This window comes from Marmota monax, unplaced genomic scaffold, assembly GCF_021218885.2.
Source record: "Marmota monax isolate L192 unplaced genomic scaffold, Marmota_monax_Labrador192_F-V1.1 WCK01_AAM20220418_F8-fsc00055, whole genome shotgun sequence".
In the NCBI taxonomy this organism is placed as follows: domain Eukaryota; kingdom Metazoa; phylum Chordata; class Mammalia; order Rodentia; family Sciuridae; genus Marmota; species Marmota monax.
In genome coordinates this window covers 6,898,471-6,915,279 of record NW_026695205.1, presented here as the reverse complement: position 1 = coordinate 6,915,279, position 16,809 = coordinate 6,898,471, and the positions used below count along the sequence as shown (strand labels likewise).

General features: G+C 42.2%; 1 protein-coding gene across 4 annotated transcripts in view; it reads left to right on the top strand.

Annotated features, from left to right (window-relative positions):
* Window positions 1–16,809, top strand: part of Dnm3 (dynamin 3) — a 450,337-nt gene that overhangs the window by 61,235 nt on the left and 372,293 nt on the right. For all 4 annotated transcript variants that reach the window (XM_046430283.2, XM_046430282.2, XM_046430281.2 and 1 more), the window contains exon 2: window positions 4,938–5,011. In XM_046430283.2, the coding sequence (XP_046286239.1) occupies window positions 4,938–5,011 (74 nt within the window). The remainder of the gene's footprint in view (window positions 1–4,937; window positions 5,012–16,809) is intronic.

The following is a 16,809-nucleotide window of genomic DNA, read 5'->3' as shown; positions in this document are numbered from 1 at the left end:
CCTTTCCCTGTCTCCCATCTCCCCTACTCTTTTTTTTTTTTTTGGTTGGATTATCATTTTGAAGTGTTAGGAGAAGGTAATTCCAAGGGGATTATTTGGGGGTACAAAAAAAATCATATTTTGAAAATGAAGTTTTAAAAGGCTTTTCTGTTGGTAAGGGCTACTTTTTAAAAATACGTTGCTCACTACTCATCTGGTCTGTAGCTTCAACTTTCTGCTCTGTGACTGCAAGTTATGCCCACACAGGACTTTTATTCTGAGTTCCAACCCTTCAGTTTAACCCCATCTGGATCTTCCCAGGCACCAAAAGATCAACAGGTCCAGTATGTCCCCTTATGTTCTTCCCACATAGCTCTGAAAACATACCAGAATCTAATGATCACCAACGTAGTCCAATGGCTATACTCTCTAGGTTTGAGTCCCGGATATCACTTACTAGCTTTGTGACCCTGTGCAAATTATGTGACTTTTCTGTGCCTGTTTCCTCATCTGTGAGTGATAATAGTAATAGTGATTACCTCATAGGATTGTTACGAGGTCAAATTTTCTCTCTCCCTCCCTCTCCGCCTCTTTGTGAAATAGGTTGTGCTGGCACAGGGTAGGCACCACATAAAAATCAGCTATAGGTAGAACTCCTTTATTTCCTGTCCTGGTTAGTGGGCCACATTGATCCAGCTACCCAAACCAGGGGTGAGCCTCGCCCTAACTCTTCCATATCCAATTCCACAACAAGACAACCATTGAGTCCTTCCTGTTTCTTTCCACCTCCATCCATTTCTGCCCTGGATTGGACCTTTGTTTTGTTTTTTTCTTCTTCCTGAGCAACCTGATGGGTTAGTGACTGGTTTAAGTCTTCCCCTTTTCCTGTTCTCTATTTAGCCCCCAGCAAGTTTTCTAAAATGCAAACCTCATCATTAACGCTCCTGAGTGCCTTTCGGATCTCACAGGAGGAACATCAACGCCAAGCGAGGGCTTCAGGGTCTGCCTGCTCCCTTCCCTTCCCGGTCTTTCTGACCGTCCTCCATATCTGCATTTCCTTAACGTCCTCTGCTGCAGATTCTCTGTCCAGTGCCTCCCACCTCGGGTTCCCTCTCTACAGTTCCTGCTGGCAGGTCACCCGGACAGAAGCTCCTGGCTCTGTCCACTGCTCCTCTGGGGTGCTTATCCGCGGCACCTGTCCTGCTTGATAGTCGTCTGCTGGCATTCTCCGCCCAGACCGCGCTCGTTCTCCTGTGATGAATCAGTCACTCGAATCAGCTTCTGGAAGAGCAGCGCCGGGCTCCCATCGTCAGGTGCAGGTGGTTCTTGGCTTTTTACTGCACAATGACCACTTAGATTTAGAGTGAAGAAAGCCGTCTCCATAGTTACTTTATTTGCTGCTAGAGGGGCACGTTCCTCTTAGGTTTGTTGATACAGCCAGTGTGTTCACCCTTTTCTGGCTTCCAAAGTTGGGTCATTTCCTAGTGGAGCAATACCAATGTTTCTTCGTAACAAAGTTTCTGGAAGAGCCCATAAGAAATGTTACTGAGACTGTTCTCAGACCGTAGGAGTCCGGAAGTCATGAGGGGACACGAACTTACTGCCTGAAGCACAGCTGTTAAGACTGTAGGCTTGACCTTCATTTGGTGGGTTCAGAGACAAGAGGGCATTTGAGTTGCAGCTCTTGGTGGCACAGAGAGGGAGGCGCTCCCTCTGCCCTGTGCGGACCTGCCACGGTGAGGCCCTGGGCAGGCCTGGAGCCAGCTCGACGCCGTCCAGTCTCCAGATGACTCAGGAAAGTGGCTCATATGTGCATGGTTCAAATGGGACTCTGTGGCTCTCATTTGTTGTGTGCATATGAATTAGGCCACAAATTTAAAGAAAAGATATAGTCTAAAGTAATACTAAAGTATGATCATCATTTTCCCTAAACTAACAGGTGGATAAGCCATTCGGCATGCTTTCTGGAGGAAACCAAGCTCCGATTGCACAGCTAATGAACCACTCAGATTGCTTGTGCCAGTGCCTTGGCTCAGTGTGGGTGGGGGCAGCCGTGAGGAACTGAGTTCTCCAAAGCATGGCGGCTGGTCAACACCAAGAAGGAGGTTCAGGTGGAGTTGGTGGCTCCTCACATCCAAATTCCATTTGCAAAACATGAATATACCTTGCCTGGCAATTTAAGGTTTTTTAGGCAAGAGAATTCTTCAGTGTCAGGAGAAGCACTCTGTGGCTGTATACCGCCAACAATCAGAGAACATTAACCCCTTGTTCTGTGGCTTGGGTTTTAAAATGTGGTCAGGTGTTGGGCTTCACTTGAGCCACACAACTTGGACTATCGTTAGGAGCGTGGAGTTTAGTAGTAAAAATCCTGAGGTTCAGGGGGGGTTTTGCCCAGTCAGGGGTTCAAAGCAAAGGTCTCCCTCTCCCCCATGAGGGTTCATCGTGTCCTTAGCTCACAGCAGGAGTGTGCCGGGCAGGGGGTTTTATTTTTCTGGGTCAATATAATGAGATGTACATTCAGGATGCCCAACTAGCTGCTCACTCTTTGTTGGGGGGAGATTCCTCTCTGTGCTTCATTGCATTTTTGAGACTCCCATGAAGGAGCAGAGACTTTCACTTGGCAAGGTTTGGTCACCCAATCTTTTATTTCTGGTGAAAGTGTATGTGTTAGGGGCAGGACTGGAGAGCCCCCTGGCAGCTGTGGAGGTGAGTTGGCAGGAGCAGGGGTGGGTGCCTGGGTCTATTCATTACTCTCAATGCAAAGTTCTGCTTGCTTAATTTAAAAAAAAAAATAGGGAAAACTATTGACTGGATTTGTGGGTTTGCTTTTCATCCAAATACAGGGTAATTACTTGATAAGTAAAATGACAGATGCATTCTGTTTTGCTTTAATGTAGTTAACAGGGCTGAGTTGAAATAGTCCCAGAGTAAAGGTTGAAAGGGACTAAATCTCCTTTGTCCTTGCTGCTGCCACCTCCTCCTCTTTCTTCTTCTTTCTCTCCATCTCCTCAGAAAACATTTTATGGTTCTGTTAAACGGCGTCACTCGGGCACCTAAGACCTGCACATTTCTCTTTGGTTGGCATCTGTAAGTTCTAAAACCTCATTCCTGGCCCTCACAGCTCAAATAGAGGCCCTCCACTCTTTACCCTGCAGTTGTGTTTTTCCTTCCTTCATCTTATTTTTCCAGTTAGCCTCTTCCTTCTGGCTAGAGGCCAGAGTAGATGCCCTGTTCCTTGGGATCAAATTATAAATGGTTATTGAAACCATCCAAACTTGCATTATCTTAGTGTACTCCCTGGAGAGTATTGAAAGAAGGAGGGCTTAGTTATGTGTGTTTTACACATCACAAGGGGCGCATTGGTCTCTCCCACCTGAATGTCAGTGTGGCCCACTGTTCCCTTTTGAGTGCTGTTCTGTGGACCTGCCTCGTCTTTCCTTTGCATTTTAAGCTCCAGCCGTTCCTACAGTGTCTCCCTAGCATGGCTCAGTCTCTCAGTGATTTTTTTTTTAAAAAATAATGAATAAATCATATTGTTTATTTCAGGTGGCATTTTTTTTTTTTTTTTTTTTTTGGAGCGCAAACAAATTTTGTTCTATTCCCATACAGTGACATTCTAAATGAACTCTGGCCCATGGAGTTGAGGAAGTCAAGAGCTTCGTTTTGAGGCTGTGCAGTACTCCTTCCTCTCCCAGCATATTCACTGACGTATTGGCTGGGGGGATTTGCTTAATGCTCTCTGTAGCTCTCCCTTCAGAGCATGCCCTGGATGGTTGTCACCCTGCCTGACACCCCTGGCTCTCAACCCCCTGGAGCTTGTTAGGAGGATAGATGACACATCTTCTGCAGAATATCATGCTTCAGCATGTTCAGAATGGGTCTTGGTGTCTGGGTTGCAGCACCATCCTGCAGGGTGGGAACCACTTTTCAAGACATATCGAGTCAAAAGTGTATTTTGAACGGAATTCTGTGGTGGTCCTTCTAAAAGTTGTGAGGCATTGTATGTGTGTTGAAATACTATTGTAAGGGTGTGTGTGTGTGGGTATATGTCTCTCTGTGTGTGTATGTATACAAACACATACACATATGATTCACTGATGTTGTAGAATCAGTAATTATTTCTGTGGCACTGTTGATATGATTTTGCATGATGCTTTCTTTGCTGCTATTATATAGGTTTAGGGTATTTTAACATGCCATTTTCAACATGATATTCATTTGTCATGAACTCCTATTTATCAGGAATGAATGAGAAGAAACAAAACTCAAGTTGCAATATTTTTTCTGACGTTAACTTTTGTAGAAACAATATTTGCCTTCGTTTGATTCCACATTTTGTATGTCCTTTTATTGCAGAAAAATTTAAGGATATTTAGAAGACAGTCTATTCTACCTTCTTAGTCATGGTCAGAATTCAATGATGCTAACATTGATTTTCAAGCCAGAGAGAGTCCTGATTTCTTTTTAGTCATCAAAAAGAGTTTAAGGAATAATTTTAGCTTCAAATGTTCTTATTAATGCTAATTCTCTGAAAATGAAAGTGAATTGCTAACACACTAAAATTTAATGCAAGCTTTGATTAATTTCAGGCTCAATGTATGAATGACACTTTCCAGTGAGGTCATTATGGTAATAGATTAATATTCAATATAAGACCTTTCCCCTCTTTAATTTTTAAAATGCTTCTTTTTTTTCCATATTTTAATCAGTATCTTAGGGTTGTACATATGGTGGGATTTCCTGTTAAAATACTCATACACGCACGCACACAATATAACAATATAATTTGGCCAATATCACTCCCCACTATTTCCCCCTTCCCTCCCCTCCTCCCTCCCTTCTTTAGGTGACTGACACATTGAAAGGTTGGGAATTGGAAGAATTAATGTGGAACTTATAAGTGTACAGGTGATCAGAATTCCTGAATGCCTTAATCTATTTTTTTCTTACTTCTTTAGGGACTTTCTTCCTCGAGGGTCGGGCATTGTAACGAGACGACCTCTGGTGCTTCAGCTGGTCACTTCCAAAGCAGGTAATGAGCGGGGTTGTTGGCTGCACCCACAGGGGATGCCTTGGCACCTGTCACCTTCATTGCTGGGTTGGACAATGGAAATGTTCTTGTGACCACCCTGCTGTGGGCAGCTGCCTGCCTTTCTCTCCAGAATGCTCTCTTCCTCGTTGCTCTTATTCCTCTGGTGACATTAAAGGGAAAGTCCTATTTACATACAGATTTTGTTTGTTGTTTTGCTTTTGGAGACTGGACCTTGCTTTGTTGTTTGGGCTGACCTTGAACTTCTGGGCTCAAGCTGTCTTCCTGCCTCAGCCCCCTCCTATTTCAGGGGACTGTTGTTTCACTTGATAGTGTCCTTTGAAGCACAAAGTTTTTCATTTTGGTAAATTCCAATTATCGTCTTTTTAAATTCATTGCTCATGCTTTTGATGTGATATCTAAGAATCGAATCCTTTGCCAAAATCAAGGTCCTGTTTTCTTCTAAGAGTTTTATGATTTTGCTTTTACATTTAGGCCTTTGATCCATTTTGAGTGATTTTTTAAAAAACTGTTACATTGGTGCATTGTAGTGAAGTATATTAGTGGGGTTCACTTTGACATAGCTGGATGTGTGTGGAATGTGATTCGCTCCATTTCAGCCCCCAGCCCTTCCTGGTTCCTCACCTCCCTCCTGATGTTCATTTTTAATTCACTGTGAGGTAATGGTCCACTTCATCTTCTGCTTAGGGACACACAGCAAAATTTATTGAAAAGATACTCTTTTGACATTGCATTATCTCAGCACCCTTGTCAAAAATCTGTTGACCACAGCTACTTGGGTATACAGCTGGACTCTGAATTCTGTTCAGTTGATCTTTGTCTGTCCTGTGCCTGTCCCACACTGTCCTCATTACCCTTGCTAAGTTGAGAAGTAGGAGTCCTTCTACCTACCCCGCACCCCCACCAAGAGTGTTTTGGCTATTCTGGGTCCCTCAAAATTCTACATGAATTGTAGAACTACCTTGTTTTATACCATAAACACAAGGCTGGTTTAACATCTGAAAGTCAATTAACTTAAGGTGTCATGGCTAGAGTTTGGATATGAGGTGTTCCCCCAAAGCTCCTGTGTTAATGAAGGAACATTCAGAGGTGAAATGATTGGGTTAAGAGAGCTGTGGCCTAATCAGCCCATCCTAGTTCAAATGGACTGACTGAGTGGTAACTGTAGGCAGGTGGGACATGGCTGGTCACTGGGGGTGTGTCCTGGAAGGGGTCTCCTTCCCTGTAGGCCCCCAGCCCTCCTTGCTTCCTGGCGGCCACTAATGGAGTGGTTTCCCTGCACCATGCCCTTCCTGATGAAAACTTGTAGTGCACTTGGAATGAGGGGGAAGGTCCTCAACCTGATAAAGGGCAATATGACAACTCGCTAGCTAAGGTACTGAGTGGTGAGAGGCTGGATGCTTTCCCACCAAGATCAGGAGCAGAACAAGTGTCTCTGCTCTTGTCAATGTATTCCAACCGTCCTGGAGGTGTCTGATGCTGATAGTATGATTATGTAGAGAGAAAATCTGAAGGCATTCACTAAAATACTATTAGAACTAATAAATGGTTTCAGAAAGATGGCAGGGTACAAGAAAATGTATAAAAATCAATTGTATTTCTATGCACTTGCAATGAACAATCCAAACATGGAATTAAGAAAACTATTCCATCTATACCACATCAAAAAGAATGCACTGGTTAGGAATAAATTTAACCAAAGAAATGCAAAATGGACTATAAAGTATTATTGAAAGAAATTAGAAGAGATCTAAATTAATTGGGAAAACATCCCTTGTTCATTTATGGGAAGACTTAACGATGTTAAGACGGAAATATTCCCCTAATAGACTAATGAATTCAATGCAATTCTGTCAGAATCCCAAATGCTGATCTATGTAAAATCTGATGCTTTTCTGATTTGAGTTTTTAAACTAGCCATCTCAGTTTACATTTGGCTATAGATGAAAATATTTTTAATTGAGCCTCTTGGGTATGTTGGTTATATAGTCATGTGATCTTCATTTTGAAATTGAACACTTAACATGCACATCCTGGGGGCTGAGAAGAGAGACCTATGATCAGAATATCAAGCTTCCCTACCTCTGGGGTCTTCTGTGCGCATCGACCAGGGGGAAATAACCTCACACCTGAGCTCCTTTGAGGGTAACACAGGCCTTTCACTCGCCCCTTCTGCTGCCCACCCCCGTGTCCTGTCCAGGTTCTGATGTTCTCCCCTTGCTCCCTGCCGTTCAGCAAGGGCCACACCACACCACACCACCCTCTCCGTGTCTCTGTTCATGCAAAATGGACTAGAAATTGCTCCCTTCACGTACCCCGAGTGGAGCTTTAGAGCTGCAGCACCCTTTTCCGCTGGTGCCAGCTGAGAACCAGGCTCCATTTTTTATTTTGCCCTAAGTGTTCATGGGGTGATCTTGTGTGACCGTAAGCTTCCATGGATGAGGCTAATCAGAACTGGGCAGCAGCAGCTTTTTGGTCAGCTTTCTTTTCTTTTCTTTTTAAATCACTATAACCAACAGACCTGATAGGAACAATTAGAGGAGGAAAACTTGATTTGGTGCTCAGAGGTCTGACCTTGGACGGCTGGCTCCATTGCTCCAGGTCCAAGGTGAGGCAGGTCATCAGGTGGAAGGGTGTGGGGAGCAGCTGAGATCACAACAATCAGGAATCCGAGATGGCTCTGCTCACCAGGGCCAAAATATCTATCCCGAAGGCACACCTGCAGTGACCTACCCCTCCAGCTGTACCCCCCCTGCCTCCATCCCTCTCAGTTAATCCATCTAAGGATTAATGCACTGATTAGGTCAAGATGCTCATAGTCCAATCACTTCACCTCTAAACTCTTTTTATCTCATGTGAACTTCTGGGGGACCCTAATATTTAAAGCATAACACATGCCCACTGCTCATGAGGTCCACTGGTGCCTTCAGGTCCTAATTGGGGCCAGTTCCAAAAATCCAGTTTTCTCTTCACTGATTGAGTCAGCAGATATTTATTAAGGAACTATTTCCTGGTGCTAGGCAGACGTCAGTCACTGGGGAGGCTCCTCTGTAATTGGGGAGCAACCACAAAAGAAGCAAAATCAGCAAGCGATGTTAGGGGATGAGGAAGGTGGGCATGCGGCAGGCAGGCTGGTGGGCGTGTAGGAAGCGGGATGGGAGAAGGCGGGATGGTGGGAGCTGCTGCGGTCAGCTCTGAAGTCGGACTAGGAGGCTGCAGGGCTGGAGGAGCAGCGGGTGAGGGGAAGGAGAGGAGGTGGTAGACGGCTGGTGCAGCCCACAGCACTGGTCGGGAGGTGGTGTGGGTCAGGGAGCTCATCGGGGAACACGATAGTGGGTTGGAGCCTTAACGTAGGTCCCACTGGACGGAGAGAAAGGACAGAGAGCCTGAGGCAGGGAGTCTTGCCTTGCCTTGGTTCAGCAAGCAGCCACAGGCAGTGAGAGCCTAGGGGACCGGGGACTCGGGGCTCTGCTGGTCCTGGGCCCAGAGCATGGGGCGGCAGAGCACTCGAGGAGCGTCCCAAACCTCTGGCTCCCTGGTGTCCGGTCAGCAGTCTTCCCATCCAGCTGTGGAAACCCTCGTAGAAGGAGGGCTGGGCCCAGCACAGGTGCTGTGTGGAAAACTGTAAGGACGAGTAGGTACTGTGTTTTGATCATTAATCAGCATTATCAGCATTTAATCCTTATGAGAACCTTCATAGATACATACTATGGTTCTCACTTTGGAAAAAGACCCAGCAAAGTGATGCAATTTGTCCAAAGCCACACTCACTATGGCAGGAGTGGAGCTTGATACTGGTGTGTGTATGATCCTGTCGATGTAGACTTAAAGTAGGCAAGTCTTTGTGCTTGCTTTTATATTTGCAGAGCACAATGAACATTTTTATAGGATATTTTTAATGTCAAGAAGCATAAACATGGGAATAGTAAATCTAGAAGTTAGTGGGCTAGTTCATAATTAACCGACCAATTTCCAGCATGATGTCCATTAAGTAAAGCTTAATTGATTGTCTTCACCTGCTGCTGTATTAGTTGCTTGACCAAGCAGCTGATTAGAGGCCCTAAGCCTTAATCTGTACGATTCATTTTTGGGACATTTTGTGCTTAACACAGAGGGACATTCCAAGAAACCATGTCGCATTGGGAGGAAGGTGAGAAAAATCACTACCTCTCTTGTCAGCAGAGGAAAACAATTAAAGTGATAGGCTTGTGGGTTCCTGCGGATGTGGCGTGGGAGGACAAGAGCTGGACAAAGCCCTGCAGAGGCGTTGGGCGAGGTCTGCAGGGCGTGGAGCAAGGGAGCAGGCAGAGGGTCATTGTGAGACATGGGACGATTTGGTGGCTTCTTCCAGTGTCCTGCTGAACTGCCTGACTCCAGCTCCCGAGGTCTGACTGGGTGCTTCTTTTCTCCAGTTTGTGTTCAGCGATGCTGGGTGGCAGCTGGAAGGTGGTCTTGCTGGGAGTGTTTACCCTATGGAAATTGGCCAGTGCTGCAATCTGGGCTTTCCCCCAACTAGGGAACCAGTTTCTAAGCTCTAACTGATGCCCCACTGATCTCCTCCTCAACACTCGCTCTGCTTACTGGTTAAATCAAATGTCAAACAGGAAGGAAATGTATCTGGGTATAATAATTTTTTATCAACCTATTGAAGAATCATTGCTTTAAAAAATGATTAATTTGGAAGTTGATATGCCTTCTGAAAGAGAAGGTTTTTTAAAAAAGATTTTGGAACTCTAATCATTCTGCATTAAAAATTACTTTTTTTTTTTTTTTTGGTACTAGGGATTGAACCCAGGGGTGTTCAACCACTGGGCCAATCCCCAGCCCTTTTATTTTTTATTTTGAGTCAGGATCTCGCTAAGTTGCTGAGGCTGGCTTGAGCTTGGGGTCCTCCTGCCTCAGCCTCCTGAACCGCTGGGATTATAGGCCTGTGCCACTGTGCCTGACTGAAAGGACTTAGGAAACAAATCCGCAGGTCATGGCTGAAGATGAATGATCTTGTCTCCTGGAGAACTTTTCTGTTTTAAAATGTTTCTCGAAATGCTCTTATATTGTTTACTCTGCTTTATTTCAATGGCATTAATGTAAGAAAGGAAGACATTTAAAATAAGAAATTGCAAACGGGTTAAGAGCAGTGGTTCAAAGTACAGAACATTCTGTTTTGTGAAAGATTTCCTTGCTGCTTCCTGCTTTCCTCCATGCCAAGTATTATTAATCCATCAGAATTTACCAGCCTTCATGTTGCAGCAAATGCATGGTGTCAAGTGTCTATATTTGAAAAAAATTGTATATGACTTGTAATTTATTAGTGTTTATTGTTCAGTATTTTGGATTCTTGGTGAGAATTGCTATAAATGATCATTTTAATAAAGAAAGATATCTAGCAACAGAAATCACAAAGTTGTTTTGGAGGCACTAGTTGACTAACAAGCTAATGTGGAGACAGAGTTCAGGCAGCAGATCTGAGGAACCCCGGAAAGAGTGTGAAGGTGGAATCTGCCCTCTGAGAGAAGGGCAGTGAGGCCCATCTGCAGGCTGGGCCTCGGGACCACTGAGTGTCAAATGGAACAGCGCCAAAGCAAGATTAAAGAGAGAGCTTCCTACTGCAATAGTCAGGGAATAGCGAAGTCTAGAGAAAAAGCTCAGTCTTTTTTTATCTTTCCTAAGAACCAATACTCCATTGCACTGATCCTGGGTATTTTTTTATTTTCAGTTTTATTAATTTCAGTTCTGATCTTAATCACTTCCTGTCTTCTAATTTTGGAGTTAGTTTGTCCTTTTTTGTCAAAGGGCTTGAGGTGGAGCATAAGCTTATTTATTTGGGATCTCTCTAATATTTTAATGCAGGCCTCAGTGCTATAAATTTTCCTTGGAATGATTTCATACCATCCCAGAGATTTTGACATGTTGTGTCTGTTCTCCTTCTGTTCTCATTTCTCTCTTGACCCATTCTTCCTTTGAGAGCATAATTCATCTCTGTGTGGTTATGTGGTTTCTATTAATTTTCTTGATGTTGAATTGTAGTTTCATTACATTATGACCTTACAGGATACATGGGATTATATCATTTTTTTGTATTTGCTAAGGTTTACTTTGTGACCTAGAATATGGTCTATTTTGGAAAAAGTTCCATGAAGTTCTGAGAAGTGCAGCTGTTTTGGGGTGAAATATTCTGTAGTTATCTATTAGGTTCATTTGATTTATAATATTTTTAAATTGGAGTAGCCTTGATTTTATGTTTTGATGACCTGTCTATTGGTGATAAGGGTGTGTTAAAATCACCTAGTATCATTGTGTTGGGGTCTATCTGGGATTTAATGTCATGGAGTATTTTTTTTTTTTAGCGTAATTGGGTATGCTAAGATTTGGAGCATAAATATTTACTTTCATTATATTTTCTCATTGTATTGTTTCCTTTATCAGGATGTAGTAGCTCCTTTGTCTCTTCTGATTAATTTTTGCTTGAAATCTGCTTTGTCAGATAGGAAACTAGCTACCCATGCTTGTTTTTGGAGTCTACTTGGAGTCATTTTTCACCACTCATGAAAATGTTGCAAGGGTCATTTGTGTGGAATATTTCTTCCATCCATTTACCTTCAGCTTGCGGGTCTTTGCCTATAAGATGAGTTTCTTGTAAACAGCAAATGGTGAATCTTATTTTTTGACCCATTCTGCTAATCTGTCTTTTTAAAACACTTTTTTTTTTTAGTTGTAGATGGACAACATGCTTTTATTTTATTTGTTTATTCTTATGTAGTACTGAGAATTAACCCAGGTCCTCACATGTGCTAGGCAAGTGCTCTACCACTGAGCATAACCCCTGTCCATAATGTATGTCTTTTAATTGGAGAATTGAAACCATTAAATCTCAATGTTAGGATGGATATGTGTTTGTAGTTCCCTGCCATTTTGAGTTTTTGCTAAATTTAATACCATCTTGATTCTTGTTTAGTGAATTCTTTTTCTATTTATCTTTCTCTGTTTGGGAACTTTGGGATTTCTTAGTTCTCTGCATACAGTTTATCTCTGAGTATTCTTTGTAGTGATTTCTTGGTGGTCGTGAATTCTTTTAGTTTATTCTTGTCATTGAAAAATTTTTATTTCCCCCTTGAATTTTAAACTGAGCTTTTCTGGGTATAGTAACCTTGGTTGGGAGAAAAAGCTCCACATTTTATAGATGAGATATTTTAAAGGCATTTGGAGACTAGACTTGAAATCCTGACTTCTGTACAATAAACTTGTTTTCTGGCTTCATAAACTAGACTGCTGCATGCTAGAAATAGTCAGATATTGTTTTTCCAGAGGTTTCGATATATAATTTTCATTTTTATCTTGTAGAAGATTTTTTTTTAAATTGGTACTGGGGATTTAATCCAGGGTGCTTTACTACTGAGCCACATCCCCAGTCTTATTTTTTATTTTGAGACATGGTCTCACTAAGTTGCTGAGGGCCTTTCGAAATTGCTGAGACTGGCCTTGAACTTCTTGAGTTCTGTTCTCAGTTGAATGAACTCCTATCTCAGCCTCCCGAGTTACTGAGATCACAGTCATGCACCACTGCACCCAGCTCAGGAGATTTTTAAAATATAAATTTCAAAATATAAATTCTTTCTTTTTAAAAAATGTTTTACTAGTGCATCATAGTTATACATAATAGTGAAGTTCATTTTTATGTATTCATACATGCATGAAATGTAATTTGCTACGTTTCAATCCCTAGTACTGCCATTTTGCCTTCCCCTATTATTTTGCATAACAACACTGAAAAAATTTTAAAACTGCAGATGTCATTTTGTTTTACATTTAGATATCTGAAGTTAATAAAATTTGTTTTTCATTGCAGTCTGCTTTTGCAATGGATTAAATGTTTGTTTTTTTTTTTTTCACTCTAAGGAAGTATGCTCATGGCAAAAACAAAACATTTCTTCTTAGCTGCATCTTTGACCTTTTCTGCTTCAGTGCGGGTTCCCTATTGTTTTCTGTGTAAAGTGCAGGTTATAGATTCATAGTTTCAAGTCCCTTGGATATAGTTACTCTTAAATCTCAATGTGAGAGGATACTCTGTTATTACTGTTCTCTTTAATGGCAGTAATAATTTATATTACCATCCATAATGAAGAAGAGTTCCTCTTCTCCAAATCCTCATCAGCATTTTTAAAATAATAGCCATTTTTACTGGAGTAAGATAGTATTGTGATTTTGATGTGATTATCCTGATGGCTAAATTATATTGAGCCTTTTTTTCATATATCTTTTGACCACTTGCATTCCTTCTTTTGAGAAATGTCTATTCAGGTCATTTGCCCATTTTTAATTGAATTATTTTATCATTGTTATTAATTTTTTTTATTTCTTTATTTACTCTATTTTGTTATACATTGTTCTTTTGTGTATCCAGTCCTGTCTTGTAATTATTTAGGATGAGAGGGTAAGTCCCATTTCTGATAATTCGTCATGTTGGAAGTGTCAGTGATACTCAGTTAACTAACCTTTAACACTGTTCATGATCAACATTGAAGAACACAGTGATTTTCACCACTCATGAAAACGTTGCAAGGGTCATTTTTGGGCATTGTTTTGTGGCTGATATGATGAAGAAAATAATTTGATCATTCTTCTCAGGTAAATAGTTTACTTTGAATTATTTGTTACTTCTCCTCTGCCTGTTTTTTTTTTTTTTCCTGCGTATGTGGGGGTAATACATTCATTTGTAGATGCTTCCAAAGTGCCACAGAATGACAAATGTGTGAGGCATTTTCTCCAAGTTTAAAACATCAGATTAGCCAGCTCTCAGGGGGCCTTCTGAGCTGCCCAGGGAAGCGAAGCCCAGACATCTTTAGGTGACAGAGGTACAAGGTGGATGATGAGCAGAGGCTTTGGGTTGAGAGAGGACCTGGGTTTGTAGTTGTCGAGTGTAGAGCCTCACCGTAGGTTCTACCTCACTAGTCCAGGGGTGGTTACTGGGGTGGTGGGAGATGGGGTTGGAGGACTTGGTCAGGACTATTAACCATTGTGTTGTCATTTTGGGACTGTTGAAGAGATCATTCAGAGATTGGTCTTCTTGGGAACAATGGCAGAGATGGCAGAACCCCCTACCTGAGTTGACTATTCCATCTTCTCGCTGTAGGTGTACGTATTCCTGGAGTGAGTGCCTTGCCCTCAATTTTTCTAATGGGAGCAGGTGTTCCCTGTCAGACAACGTCAGGACGGAGCGTCTCACATGGGTAGTTGTTGAAAGGTGCAAACCCTTCACATAAATCTGTGGCTTAGATCTAGGATTTTGGGTTTAACATTAAATCACTTTAAATACCTTTAACCAATATCCAAGGCGAGGGTTAGTTGGTAGCCAGGGAGCGAGTGGGTGGCCTTTGGGCTTGATGAGAGTCATTGTGAGTGTTACTGAGGCCTGAGGCTCCCACCTTTGAATCTCCACAAGATCGAAGGGGCCTGGGGGCTGCGCTGGGCTGGGCCGACTGTCCCTGGTGGCTGGCCACCCTCTGGGTGATGGTGATTCTGAGCTTTAGACTAACATGGTTTTAATCATGCCCAACACTATGCAGCTTGGTGGACTGTTGACACACGTCCATTTCAGTTGGTGGCAGGGTGAGATGACCACACAGTGGCAGCTGTTGGAAATGAGATGAACAGGCCTGTTGCTCTGGTGGGCGGGGGAGTGCAGGCCCAGTGAGGGCGTCGTGTGTGGATCCAGACTTGATTTCCCCTTTGTGCCTCTAGACTTGCCTCTGGTTCCAGAGGAGTTGCCATCAGGAGGACCGAGGGGGGAGCTGTCCATTGGTTGCTTTTCTCAGCAGTTTCGTGTGTCTGTACATTGAGGAAGGGGAGGTGCAGTATTCATCAAGGTTTCTCATTAGACAAGACATATATATATATATATATATATATATTTTTTTTTTTTTTTAATTTTTATTGTTGGTTGTTCAAACATTACATAGTTCTCGATATAGCATATTTCACACTTTGATTCAAGTGGGTTATGAACTCCCATTTTTACCCCGTATACAGATTGCAGAATCACATCAGTTACACATCCATTGATTTACATATTGCCATACTAGTGTTTGAGTGCGCTTGCCTGGCATGTGTGTGGCCTGGGTTCGATCCTCAGCACCACGTACAAACAAAGATGTTGTGTCCGCCGAAAACTAAAAAATAAATATTAAAAAATAGATATATTTTTAAAACACGACTCGTAGTTTGCAGTTTTAAAATTTCATCGTTAAGAGGCTGAGGGGGGAAAAGAGTCTTTCACAGCAAATACTGAAATTATTTTATTTTACTTCACTCTCAGAAGTTTACCAATGATAATTTTAGGAATATTAACAGCAGCAGCATCCCTTAGTACTGATGGAGAAGTTCAGGATCTCTCTAATAATAAAGTAGTTAAGCAGATGAGATGTGTTTCCTTGGACCCCAGCCTGCTGTTTCTGTTCCCATTTTTCCTCTCTCTCCTCTCTCCAGCGCCCAGGGCTTCATATTTCCTATGCACCTCTCCTACCTATTCCTCCCTCTTGGTGAGGCCTTCGCCAAAGCATCTGATAAGTGCATTTACACTCGGATACAAGTAACTGATACAGTTTAAAGTGTTTCTATCCCAACGCTCTTTGCATTTTAGCAGAAGCATATGAGAAGCCTTGCATGCTACAGAGATTACTCTCCACCAGTGGAGTTCTCGGTTGGGATGGGGGATTCTAAGTGTCACTCATTTGTTCTTAATTTGGGGAGTCTTTTTCATGCTCTTAAAATCACACCACCTAGATAGCTGAAGTTCTGCTTCTGCCCAAGGTTAGCGCCTCTGGTAATTCCATCTTGTGTAAGCTCAGTGTGCTTTATAAATTATTTCTGATCTTTAAAGCACTCTACTTGCATTGAACAGAAAGCAACTCAATCTGTTTGACAGTCAATGAGAAAAATACAACATTTAGAGAAGAAAAATAACAAATTTGAAAACACTTTGAAAAGTATCAATGCATTACACAAATGAAAGTTGTTTTTTTTTTTTTTGGTAAATTGCTTAAGATCTGATAATTTGAGTAGTTTCACTAAATTTTTCATCAAGAACCTAATTTATAATGGATAAGGAAAGCAGGAGGAGCTAATACTGAGATGTCTGAAGAATGAGCTGGGTTAAGAAGGCTGGAATTTGAGTGTCAGAGTTAAACCATTGCTTCTAACGTTTAGGTCTGTGTGCTTGAGCATTGAGGGGGATCTGAGACTGTGGTCTGAGCGAGGCCAGCCTTCACATTTTTGCAGATGAGTGAGCTCCTCATTGATCTGATCACCTTGGAGAGAGAGAAAGGAAGGGCAGCTCTTCACTGATAAGATGCGGTGGAAAGAAGCTCTGCCAAGGAAAACAAGTGGCACATAGCTGGCTCCTCTGGGACCCCTGCTAACACGCTTCCTCACGCAGCAGTTTCCTGAAGGAGCTGACTCCTAAGTGCAACCTGGGCAAAGGACTCTCGCGGCTGAACAGCATCCAGATAGAGGAAGTCCCAAGGTCAAGATCTGTAGGCTCTAATTAAATCATGACAACGATTCTATTTCCTAGTATTCAGATGTTCAAGAGTTCTGAAAAAAAAGTGCAGTTATGGGACTTCCTCAATTATGCAATTTGTTTAGATATATTGGCTAGGAAATGGAGATGTGGCTGGCTTAGATCTCGTCTGGTTTTTATGTTAAAAGAATATCCTTATCATGATTTTTTTTTTCAAAAAAGCATAAACATTATTAAACTAAATTATACATATTTTTTAATTACAGTG